The sequence below is a fragment of the Anolis carolinensis genome, chromosome 1 (assembly GCF_035594765.1).
Source record: "Anolis carolinensis isolate JA03-04 chromosome 1, rAnoCar3.1.pri, whole genome shotgun sequence".
NCBI lineage: Eukaryota > Metazoa > Chordata > Lepidosauria > Squamata > Dactyloidae > Anolis > Anolis carolinensis.
This window is the reverse complement of record NC_085841.1, coordinates 329,674,621-329,687,759: the sequence shown is the minus strand read 5'-3', so window position 1 is coordinate 329,687,759 and position 13,139 is coordinate 329,674,621. Positions and strand designations below refer to the sequence as shown.

The window sequence follows — 13,139 nt, the reverse complement described above, 5'->3', positions numbered from 1 at the left end:
ATTATGTGCATGCACATATTTTTGTATAATTTGCACACATTCTTCTATCTAACTGGCAGTTTGAAGTCCCGCTTTCAGCCCTTACTGGCCTTACATTGGCCTTGACTTATAGCAATCCTATGGATTAGAAAACATGAGCTCTGCTCAGGTCTCAAAAACTTAGGGCCATGGCTTCCTTTAATCAATTAATCTGTAACATGGTATTCCTCTTTTTCTACTGTCATCCACTTCAGCAAAAATGATAATCTTTTCCAATTGAGTCATGCTGGATCAATCAAGTTGACAGACTATCATTTCTTCAAGATTCAAGAATTATACCTCCAAACATAGAATGCCCATGATCATAAGGCGGACGATCAGGTTTCCTCTCATATGGCTGCCTTTCAAATCCTCCCTTCCTTGCGTTTGAATAGTCTTTGTCACGGTAAGACTGAGTTCTTGAAGGAGATGGCCTACCAAATGGAGACAGTATTTTGTTAACACAAACAATAAGAATGTACACATTATTTTGAATACATTATGAAAATGTATACAACACCCTGTGATCATCTAATTCTTAGCCAAACTGATATGCTACTATTAGACACAAGGAACAGACTCTTGTTAGCACACACCTAGCAATACAACAGATAAGAAAATATTAACTGGTCTCTTGGAATCTAGAAGTCCTTCCTACCCCATTTTTAGAAATATACAAACATGTTTCCAAGTAAGCAGTCTTTAGGTTTTTATACAACTATATAACAGATTATATAATCATGCTTTACAGAAGTCCAATTATTTAATGGTAATTGTTATGTGCCTTCACATTGTTTCCAATCTATGGCAACCCTAATGAGACCCTGTCACCACCATTTTCTTGGCAAAAATGGTTTTCTGAAGGTAGTACCGGTTGTTTCTTTATTTTAAAATATGAGAGGTGGAATTTGACTACAGGTGGAAGCTACAAGTTGACACCCCGAGATAAATCAAGGTAAGGTAAATGTGAATGACATATGGTGTTGGGAGAGTATCTGCTCTTGATGGCTCCTTCTACACCATTACGTGTTCATTTTTTTGGGTTTTTTTGGCTGCCAGGGGGTCCAAACCTTGGGAACAGGGGGAATACAGGAAAAAAATCAGGGTATAAATTTGTAAGGGGTTTATTTCTACAACTCTAAATACACTGCTCTTTGAAACTGGAGGAGTGAAATGCTCACCAAAAGATAGATTTTGCCCTAAACTGCCACAGTGATAGAAGAATGCTCACCACATAGGTCAGCCAAATCTAGTTTATAGTTTCATCAACAGTTCTTTCAAAATGATGCTGATGCATCTTATGCTGAAATATACAAACAACATCATATTTAGAAGAGACTAGCTTGGGGACTCGGCGGTGCCCGGGTTATTAGAAGAAAGCATTGTTTGATTTGGGATGCTAGGAAGTATCACTGAAGTTTGATCCAGATCTGTTGTTGGCTGGGTTCAGTGCTGTCTGGATAAGGGTGAACTACAACTCCCAGATTCCCAGGGCAATCACCCCCAAGTATTCACAATTGGTCATGTTGGGTCTCTGTACCAAGTTTAGTCCAGAACTGACATCAGATGGATTTAGTGCTTTCTGGATGCAGATGAACTACAACTCCCAAAACCAAGATACATTTCTCTAAACCACTGCAGTATGTTCAGTTGGTCAAGGGGCTTCTCTGTACCAAGTTTGGTCCCAGTCCATTGCCGGTGGTCACAGTATCACCGAAGGTACTGCGAGTCCCATTATCCGTGGCAAATTTGGTCCAGATCCATCGTTAGTTGGGTTAACAGTGCTCTCTGGGTGTAGGTAAAGTACAACTCCTGTAAATCATGATGAATTCTCCCCAGACCTCTTGTTCAGTTGCTGATCCATTCCTCTGTTAACTGTGTGCCATAGGAAAGGGTTAAGGTAGAGGCAGTGGGTGGGGTCATACAAATTAAGGAACCCTGGGATGTCCATTCTGGAGGAAAAAGAGAACATCTAGGATGGAATTGTCCCCGCATGAAAGCCTTCACCTGGGTGGGGGACAGAATGGCATTTGTGGAGGACATTGGCAGGGTTTGGGCTACATGTTCATGGTGCTCTCTAGAACTTGCACGTCAGTGGAGGGAGGGCCATTGGTGTCTCCTGCTCAGTGGGAACTATAGCTGTTTGTGGAGGCGGGAGGCTGTCTGTGTAAGTGGACACCTCCTCCACATACACACATACACATTTTTCACTTTTATAATGTGTACAGATGATGTTACAAAATCCAAACTACAGGAAGTTCCTGGGTTATGAACAAGATAGGTTTTGTTAGTTTTTTCTTAAGTTGTATTTCTATGTAAGTTGGAACAGGTGCGTTTTGAAAGTGTAACTTCAACCAATTTTTTTATCGTTTTGGATAGCATAGGGAAGGGGTAATATTTCTGTAACTTTTGTTTTGCTGTCTATGCCCCTGTTCAGAGGATGTCACCTCGCTTTCTGCACCTCTGACAACTGGATTTTGAAAATGTTGGCTTGTCGTGGAAACAAGGATTGGTGATAAACCTTCAGCAGAGACACCTTCTCCACATGGTAAGTTTAAAAAAGTTATTTATGTATTTAATATTCACATAAGCCCATGTTACTATATTTGAGTCTGTATGATAAAAAATCTCAATTGTTGCTAGTGTGGTGTAAAGGGGTTTGAGCACTGGAATATAATTCTGGAGATCAGGACTTGGAACTCCTTGGCTGGCCATAGTGACCAAAAGCAAGTCACTCTCTATCAGCCTCAAATGCCCTCTGAACTAATCTTGACAAAAAAGCTCATGATAGGTTCACCTTAGAGTCGCTATACAATGGAAATATACACAACAAAAAAAAACAAACAAACATAAAACTGCTCAAATAATAATTTTAAACAAAAATGCTAAATTAAGATGTACCCTCACTATGGGGACACACTTCTGCATCAATTACTTCTACATTATGTACCTATCTTCTCGTGGATAGCGTTCTTTGTCAAATCTTTCCCGTTCATGCTCCCCAGAAATACGTTCCCTAAATGGTTCTCGTTCTCTCCTGAAATCTCTGTGATCTGAAGTATTATTTTGCCGCTCAAAATAATTGTCTCTCTCCTTCATGTATCGATCTCGTTGGCTTGGATGTTCTGAAAAAACAAAAACTAAATTATTTTAGAACTGTCCTGTAATTAAACACAAAATAAAAGTGAAGATGTTTCCTCATATTAAACATTCCTTTCAAGAAAATTATTTAATTATAGATAAAACTATATAACACTCTCTCTGTTGTTTTCTTATGTACAGGATCTTAAAACATATATGAGGATATTCAAAAAGTGGCAGTCCGTCCTGCACTCCAATGCAGAAGAATCTTGAATTCACCACATTTTTATCTCTAGAATAGTCCTAACTAAATATTTTTAAAACCCGAAAGCACGGGGAAGTATTTAAATCACCTTTGTTACAAAACAGAAGAATGCTACCAATTATTAAAGTGATGCCTGCCTTCTTCATAGCAGTAGCAAAGATATACTCACCTTTTGAAAAGGACTGTCTTTCATGAGGAGGTTCTGGACGTAGAGCTATTCGTTCCCCATAAGGAATATGTCCACCTTTATTGGTGCTAATGTCTGTTAAATATAAATTGGCAATAATTTAAGTAAAGACTCCTTCTTTCAACACATTTATAATTTCTTTATAAAAATAACTACTCCGGAGAAGATAACAGCTACCTGCTACTTAAAATATGACCTACAGCAATCATTTAGGTTAGGCATGGGCAAACTTTGGCCCTTTGGAAGTCCAAAACATCTGGAGGACTGAAGTTTGCCCATGCCTGACTTAGATCAAAAAGTTAAACACAATATGAAGATTACATGTTTTGCCTTACTTACAAATATTAAGACATAGTAATGTTAGTCTGGATCAGTATGCAAATGGATCTTGTAACAACTTTCAGGCTAACCAAGAGTAACCCCAAAGTGTGGGACTGCTCTGGAGCTTTTGTAGTACTCCTTGACTTTGGTTTTGGCTTTTTTTTGTGTCAGAGAAACTGCAAGTCGCTTCTGGTGTAAAAGAATTGGCTGTCTGCGAGGACGTTGCCCAGGGGACACCTGGATGTTTTGATGTTATTACCATCCTTGTGGGAGGCTTCTCTCATGTCCCCGCATGGAGCTGGAGCTGATAGAGGGAGTTCATCCGCACTCTCCCCGGGTGGGATTTGAAACTGGCAGCTTTCAGGTCAGCAACCCAACCTTCAAGTTACAAGGCTTTAATCCACTACTCCACCGGGGCTCCTGGTTAATGTGGGCAAAACAAGATTATGTGGCCTTGTCCTGCGTTGGGCGCAAGAAGGGTCTGTTTGACATGTGAACATCATGAGATGCCCCATAAGATATGCCCTAGAGATGTAAGTAGGAAAACACTGTGGCGTAGTGGCAAATCTACCAAAACAATTGTATATTCCAACAAAAGCATCAAGAAATAATTATTAAGAAACAACCACTATGACAAACATTAAGAACACTCTTGATCAGGAAGTGTCTTACTCCAGACTAGTCCAACATCTTTTTTTCTATACTATTCTTAATTTTACAACCCTCTGTAACATATCTTCTGTAAATTCAAATAATAATACCTGAAATGCTTTAACAAGAAAAGGACTCCACTTATTTAAACAGCTCTATCATTTCAGTGGAGTTATAGAACTGTTTTAATACACAAATAATATACAAATTGTAACACATGAATCAACCTCTTCTAGTAAAATGGCAACTTCGGATTCCTTCATAATAGTCATGTAGACTGCCAACTGGTATATTATTGTTTACTAGTACTGGGTTCAAACTAATCCACGCCTTCTATGGTACCGGTGACCAACACAATGTACATATTTTTCACTCTTAATCCTGACTATTGACAACAAAATTTAGGGAAACAATAATAACAGAATTTTCTATTAAAAAGGTGAATGTGAAGAATATTCATCTTATTTACTACGTTTTTAGGGTCTGCAGAAGTCATCAAGAGCTGGTACTTCCATTTCTAACAAGATGAGTATGGAATGCCTAAGAGAAAAGCTAATCAGCAAGAAACATGGTGCATATTTCCTGTGTGTCTTGTTGTAACGGCATTTGCATCTTCCTCCCATCATCAGTACTATGCTGTTTAATTCTAATGGTAAGGCAGTGTGTACATGTGTGTAGTTGGCCTCTTCCTTGCAAATAAGACATACAGGGAATATATGCTGTTTACCACTGGTTAACACTTTGGGGAAGTATTCCTCAAACACAGTGTCTTAAAGGGGAATGCCAGCTCATTTCCCTTTACTGAATCCAATAGGGTAGCTCTGGGTGAATTTGGAGGGGAGTATATTCCTACTCCAAAAGAAATGTAGCAAGAATTTCTTAGTTAAGTAAGAAACTCAAAAGATAATTAAGATAGAAAGGTGAAGGGTCTCATACTTAACACCAATGTCCCTCTAAACTTCTCATTTAGAATACACACAATGATATTTGCTGTGCTCCTCTGAAGACAACAGTTTCTATTCATGCTTAATAGGTTAGGTAGCATTAAGAAAATTTAACACATTTCACCTTGGCCATGACTGTGTCCATGTCCATAATCAACTGTCTGATGAATAATTGGTGGCTTGGAAAACTGTGCCATTCCTGGAGCAATGGATGCTGGGATTGTTGATGAGGGCAATGAAGGACCTGCTCTAAAAGAGTCATACTCTAACTTTAAACCTTTATCTTCACTGATATCCCAAAGTCCCTGGAATGAATCTTCATCCCAACGCTCCTGGTTCATGCCAGGCGATGACTTTATCACAGGAGCTGCAACGTGTGTGGGTGCTGCAGTTGACATGAGAATTGGAGCATTTGGCTGTGTTGGTAGAGCAGCTTGTTGGAAAGCTTTTGTCGTTGGAATAGATGGCGCCATAATTGGGACAGAAGGCTTTGCCACTGAAGTAGCTGGCTTGATTGTTGGCATCTGGCTTGGGGTAGGCTTCTGAAACAAGACGGGTGGTTTTATAATTACAACTGAAGTTATTTATTTCGTGTCAAAAGCATTGAATAAAAAGTATAAAACTGATAAAAATTGAGGGAACACAAGTGGCTAAATAATTTTTGACCAAAAATGGGCAACAGTGACCACATTTACTGTAGCTTTCTACATTGCTAATGATTATATCTATTAATATGGAAGGTTTGTTACTTGTTAAGGAAGAGCTACTGGTCAAAATGTCTGAGAACATTTCGTGTGACATTTTATGTATACAGCTGGAGTAACAGACTGCTCCTCTATTGGGACCTCAGTCTGCATTTCCAAAGGGGAGCAGAGAAAAGGAAATTTGTAATTAAAAGATTTATAAACTATCAGGCTCCATCTACACTGCCATATAAAATCCCGATCTGCTTTATACTGGATTATATTAGTCTACACTGTCATGCAATCCAGTTCAAAGCAGATAGCCTGGATTTTAGATGACAATGTAGAATAGGCTCCGTCTTGGTGCAAGCATGTCAAGCTAATCCATGATTTAGATCAACTTGTATTAAGAAGGAAGAGAACAGAGAAAGGCTGAGGTTGAAACAATCCTTTCTCCCACCAAGACAGAAGGGAGAGTTTCTTTTTTAAACTGCTACCATGTTTCCCTGAAAATAAGACAGTGTATTATATTAATTTTTGCTCCCAAAGATGCACTAGGTCTTATTTTCAGGGGATGTCTTATTTTTCCATGAAGAAGAATTCACATTTATTATATACTGTACAGTAATTGTCGTCACAAACCAGCATAACCAGACAAACTGTGAATCCTATCAAGAATTTAGTGTTACTACTATTATTTCCATGTACAACACTCTATGATGCATACATTTACCGATCCTGCATGCTTCCAAACAAAAGCATGTTCTTTTGTTCTGTTTGGCAGGCATGCTACCAAACAAAAACTTTGCTAGGTCTTACTTTCGGAGGAGGCCTTATATTTAGCAATTCAGCAAAACCTCTACTAGGTCTTATTTTCAAGGGATGTCTTATTTTTGGGGAAACAGGGTATTTTTTATCTGGGACAACAAAATAAGGTTAGCATTAACTTAAGTTTGAAAACAAATCCATTGTGAATCATGCTTTTTGTAGCTGTTCTGTTATAAACCCCCATAGTTTGTTTAGTTAACTGTATTTCTAGGTCTAATGGATAAGGACTGAAATAGCCACCATGTTGAATTCAAAGATCAGTTACTCCAATGCACCAGATGAACACACTCCCTTCCCCATGGCGCCATAATTTGGTGATTTATCAGCTTTTGTTCAGATTTTTTTTTACCATTTGGAATATTGAACTGCTTTCCACCAAGGTTGGCTTACTGGCATTAAGGGCCAAAATAATCGGACATTTTGATCCCATCCTTTTGCCTCTACCCTGTCAACTCCTTGAATGCATACTCCACAAGAACGTCTCTGAAAATGATTTCAGTCCTTGGCCCAAGAGATATTTCCCTGCCCTTACTGTTCCAATTTTATTCATAATGAAGCAACCCTCCTCTCAATTTGGTAATTGCAAAGGATGACGGTCATTTCCCAGATCTATTAAAGGTTATGAAAATAACCTACAAAATTCTTACCTCCTGAAACCTGGACAAGATATTATATGAAGTAAATTTCCCATATTTTCCCTTGGCTATTGAGGTCTTCATAAGAAGTCCCCCAAATGAAATTTCTTTGAATCATAGAGATGAAAATCGGATTGTTCTACAATGGTTCTAACATTATGTAGCTGCTTCTGAAAGGCATCTGCCATGTGACCTTCCAAAACACAGGCAAAATCAATTCAGTTTGGGGGAAATCCAGAATAACTGCTGGGTTGACTACTCCATTGCATTCTGCAATGCTGTTACATTTTATGTGATTTGGATTATAACTATTTGTGCAATTTTAAATCACAGTAGGCTTCCTTTTTGAATGAAAGATAGATTACAAATTATAAAAACAAGGTACACCGAACTGTTCAGGAATCAAGGATGCCTCTTCAGAAAGAAAGAGAAAAAAATTTCATGGCAGTTCTTCCTTTCAAATTACTATTGGTACAGCCTAGCTTAGATTGTTACGAACCTAGAACAGCCCCTTGAAATATCATCCAGGATCAGCATTTAATGTCACACAGTTTGTGGTAAAGACCTGGCATTAATCAAATATCTTCTCCTTAAGTCCCTTGTTCTTACAATTGTTCAGGCAATCCCCTACATTATCCAATTTCCGTAAGGAACTGAAGACCTGGTGGTGTCGGCAGGTTTTTGAGTAATTATATTGGACTACCGCCGATTTCTGAGCCTGAATATATTGCACAAGATTTCCCTAGCCTAAAATGATACATTTTAATATATTGGGTTTATAGTTCCCATCCCCTTGATCTGGTCATGTAAGTGTGATTTATTGTTATAATTGTATTATTTTACTTTGTTTAATAATGTGTATTATGTTGTTATGTAATGTTTGTGTTGCTTTTATGACTGTAAACCGCCCTGAGTCCCATCTGGAAGATAGGGCGGTATATAAATAAAGTTTTATTATTATTATTATTATTATTACCCAAGATGGCTTTATGTTTCTATCTTTATCAAAGATGTTGGAACTAAATTTAAAACAATCTGCTTGAATGAGATCATGAAATACTTTCCTAGCAGAACTCCCCCAGAATTAAATCTTTAAAGTCAATGATAAAATCATATTTTTCTTGTTAAGCTAGGTATTTATGGTTACTTCTTTTAATTCCAACAATTAAAAAAATACAGAGCTCATCATTTATGCAACTTCAAACTCTACAGTGGACCACTATTTGGTAGGAAACCAAATTTTAAAATCTTTTTTAGAAAATGTAACAACAGTCATACATATAATATCAAAGTCACATTTGTCCAGGTATGCCCATAGCAGTGCTCAACTTACCAGAAAATTATCCTTTCTACTAGCTGTATTCTGTGATATAGCCATTTCCTGCTGTGACAATTCAGACATTTGGGGCTCAGGAAGATATTCTTTTATGTGATGCATATGTTCCTTCTGTTCTCTGTAGAGAAAATGTATATATATTATTTTCTTAAAATGCTTTTACGAACCAGCAATTAAATTATAACACACCCATATTAAACCATGATATACACATTATACCATTTTCAGAGAGGCTGGAGAATTGAACATACCATGGGTATGTTCTGCTCACAAGTTTTCCTTAATAGTATGAGAAAATTTCTAACACTTTTAAAATACTGCAAATTCATTAAATCGATAAAAGTAAATCTCAGTGATTTATAACTTACAGGACGATGGATGGGAAGAGACCTAAAATGGGTACATTTCTATAATAAATAAACATTTTTTAAAATAAATAAACAAATACTGAAAACCAGTGTGCTGTAGTGGTTTCAATGCTGGACCAGGACTCTGGGAGATCAGTGTTTGAATGTGCAGTCAGCCATAGAAACCTATTGGGTGACCCTGGGTAATAGCTAACCCCCCCCCCCCCTTGAAAAGAAAAGAAAAATATTCCCAAGAAAATCCCATGATGGAACTGCCATGTGAAATCTACTTGAAGGCACATAAAACAAAATAAATAAGTACAGTATCAACTCACCGTATCATTTTTAGCTCTTGAGCTGCTTTCAAAATGATTTCATGCTGTCTTTGACTAAGGATCATTACTCCTCCCACAGACTGCTCAGAGGTTACATTTGACTCTTCTCCCAGTAAATCAGGCCGTGGTGGCAGAGGCGGTGGTTCCATACGATCTTCTAAAAGTGGGAATCTATCCCTTTCATCCTGGTACCACCTATCTGAAAACCTTTCCCTTTCCCAATCACCCCTGTCAGGTGGTAAGTCAGGCTGTTCTCTCCACATATCATGTCTCTCTGGATACTCTCGAATTCTTAGCTCTCCCCGTTCTCTAGGATCTCTGTCATAGAAATCTCTCTCTCTTTCATCCAACCACCGATCCTCATGATATCTGTCTAAAGGAGGAAGAGGAGGCAATGGAGGGAGAGGAGGTATATCCAGATCATGACTCGCTGCATCCCTGTCCAGTGGTCTCAAGTAATCTCTGTCCCAGTCTCTTTCTAATCTATGATCATACACATCCATGGGTCTTCTGATCCGATCAAGATCTCTTTCTATCTCCCTGTCTCTATGCACAGGCCGTTCCCAGTCATCCCAAAGTGGATCTTGTCTCTCTACATCAGTAGATATGGGAGGTAAAGGAGGCAGAGGGGGCAGAGGTGAAAGTGGAGGCAATGGATGGCGGTGTGGTAATAAGTCATCTCTCTCATATGAATCATGGGGATCATCATACCCCTGGTCATGGTCATGCCAGTATCTGTCTCTGTCCCAATCATCCGATCGCCTGTGCTCTGGGGGAGGAATATCTCTGTATTCAAATGGATGTCCTTCTTCCATTCCAACTTCTCTGTAAGCCCATGGAGGCCTAGTTTGTTCTTCACAAAATTGAGGTACATTTTCATTATCACCTCCATCGTATCTGTACAGAGCCCTCTCCCATTTACCAGGCCTCCTCCTCCTCCCTAGTTCTCTTTCCTGACTACTAGGTCTCCTGACTAGGTCTCTCTCCCAGCTACTAGCTTGATGAACTGGGTCCCTCTCCCTGCTCTCAGTCTGCCAATCCAGTCCTCTCTCCTGGCTGTTGGGAGGCCTGACTGTACCTCTTTCTAGGCTACTTGCACAGTCCCTTTCTTTGTTGCCCATCCGTGGTGGTAACCCCTTCTCCTGGCTGCTTGGTCTCCTACCCAATGCCCTTTCTTGGTTGCCAGGCTGTCCTCCTATCTCAGATTCCCAACTGCCCTCTGATAGCTTGTCATGGTTTCCTAGTCCACTGCTTACATCTCTACCAGCTACATCTCTAGTCTGACCTCTACCTCTATTTGACATTCCTCTGCCTCTGACATCTCCAAAGCGCCCCCGGCCCCTGCCTCTTGTATCTTCCATTCTACCCTGGCCCCTGCCTCTGCCAACTGGCCCTTTTGCCGGCGTATCTCTTGGCGTAACTTGGCCCCTTTCCCTGTCCTCCACTTTAGACTGTTCCTTGCTCTGATTATTTTCTGAAGCCAATTTATTTTCCATAGAGTTAACATCTTTATTTCCTATTACTGGTGATGGTAGTAATGCTTTCTTCGCTCCGGATTTTGGAGGAAGTGAAGATACTGGTGGCTGATGCAGAACAGTTGAAGTACAGCTAGATGCTTTTGAAGTTTCTGATTGTGATGCAGATTCAGCTAAATTTTGCTTTTTTGCTTCTGACATTACCTCAGACTCTTTTTTGGATAGATTTTGTTGTGCTGCAGACAAGTCCTTATCGGGCTGACCTGGGTCAGATACTTTTGTATCTGGTGTAAATTTAGATTTATTTGCCACTGTCTGGCCACTTGCCATTTCAGTAAGAGATTCTTTACTTTCTCTGTGATGATTCTGGTGTCCCAGAGGAGGTCTAGGTCCTCGCCAATGTGGGCCACCAGCTTGAGATGTCTGGATTTGTGATGCACCTGAAGGACTATAAAATGCTGCTGCTGGACCCCGAGGGATAGGCCCCTGTTTGCCTGATAATCCATCGTTAGGCTGATTTTGAAGCCTTGGCCATGGACCTTCTAAACGTTGGCCCTGAATATGAGGCATTCTCTGTCTTGGGGAGTCAAATCTCTCAAAACCTCTTCCTCGTGGTTCATCAAACCTTTGTGTTTAGAAAGAAAAAAATTCCCGTAAGAAAAAATTATACAATCAGACTGCATTATTGAACAATGTAACAAGTTCTTTTTGTCAAATTAAAACCTCATGAAGTAGTAATGAACATAAAAAGTAATCAGAAAGATGTAATGATACAAAAGAATGCAACCAGGATGAGGATGGATTCCACACAAACTTCCCCTTTTCAAAAGGAAGCAAATTAAACTAGAAAAATCAAGTAAAGTAGATATTATATTTAGCCATGAAAACAATGGCCAAGTTAGACATAACTCCCTGAACTTAGCAGGACTGGCAGGAAGTTTTGGGTCCGAGTACTTGGATTATGTCTTCCTGCATTGCATGGGGTTGGATTAGATGGCTTTTATGCTCTCTTCCAAATCTATGATTCTATCACATTCTTCTATCCACAAGACAACTGGCACAGATGGATGTTCAATTAGCCTTCCATATTATCTGGGGTTCAGTGCACAGGATCCCCAGGAAAATGGAAAACTATGAATTGAAAAAAAATAAACACGAGGGAACACCTTTAGGTGTTCAGTGAGCTGGAAATTGACTATTGAGTTGTGCTGAAGGGCCTGCAGAATCCTAGAGACACTATATTAATCAAATCTGTGAATAATGAATTCCACATAAGGAAACCCACAAATGTGGAAGGGTGACTATCATTATTCTACTGTTTCAGCTATACTCGGGGACAGACAGGTGAGGGAAACAGAAAAGGAATGAAGCACAACTATCTGTGAGTCTGAAATACACATTTAGGGCATGTTAATCAACTGATATCTGGGGTTCTAGAAAGTCTTGAATTTAGGAAAACAACAAATCAGATCGATCACTTTAAATATAGATGGAAGCATTATGTCCAAACAGTTCTTTGTAGCAATTTTCTCTCTGATGCCAGATGTCTCTGAAAGGTTTGGAGTTTTTGAAGAAGGGAGAAAGTCTGTGGCAGCAGGGTGATAGGGTGATATTTCTTAGCTCTGTGTGTTGATGGGAACAGCAATGGGCAGCCAAGAATCTGGAAAGCTGTAACTTGCCAGGATCCTGTGCTGTCCTCCCCATTCACACATTCTGTGTGATATCAAGCAGCCAGGAAGGCAACCAAGAAGTTGGACCCTGTAACCTTTCAGAGTCCTTTCATGGCTCGCCTGCACCTGTTTGCCAAGTGACTCTGGAAGGCAAGTTTATTTGAAAAAGGAGATTGAGAAAGCGGGTTTTCTATTACTCAAAGCATCCTTTCTCCTCAGGACTTTCAATATTCGGTCCAACTTTAACAAGAAAAGAAAGTTTGTTTCACTGAGTCAGAACTGCAAACTAAAGTTTTAATTTTTGAAAGTCAGTGCCTGCTCACCCCAACATAATCCATATACAAGAGGACAAGAGGATGATGA

General features: G+C 39.4%; 1 protein-coding gene across 4 annotated transcripts in view; it reads right to left on the bottom strand.

Moving 5' to 3' along the window:
* The window catches only part of ylpm1 (YLP motif containing 1), a 78,833-nt gene that overhangs the window by 42,757 nt on the left and 22,937 nt on the right, over positions 1 to 13,139 (bottom strand). For 3 of the 4 annotated variants that reach the window (XM_016991315.2, XM_008124123.3, XM_008124168.3), the window contains 6 exons: positions 9,632 to 11,731; positions 8,947 to 9,067; positions 5,592 to 6,009; positions 3,534 to 3,626; positions 2,969 to 3,143; positions 319 to 452 (listed from right to left, as the gene is read on the bottom strand). In XM_016991315.2, coding sequence (XP_016846804.2) covers positions 319 to 452; positions 2,969 to 3,143; positions 3,534 to 3,626; positions 5,592 to 6,009; positions 8,947 to 9,067; positions 9,632 to 11,731 — 3,041 coding nt within the window. The remainder of the gene's footprint in view (positions 1 to 318; positions 453 to 2,968; positions 3,144 to 3,533; positions 3,627 to 5,591; positions 6,010 to 8,946; positions 9,068 to 9,631; positions 11,732 to 13,139) is intronic. The other variant, XM_062968311.1, reaches the window with a different exon arrangement.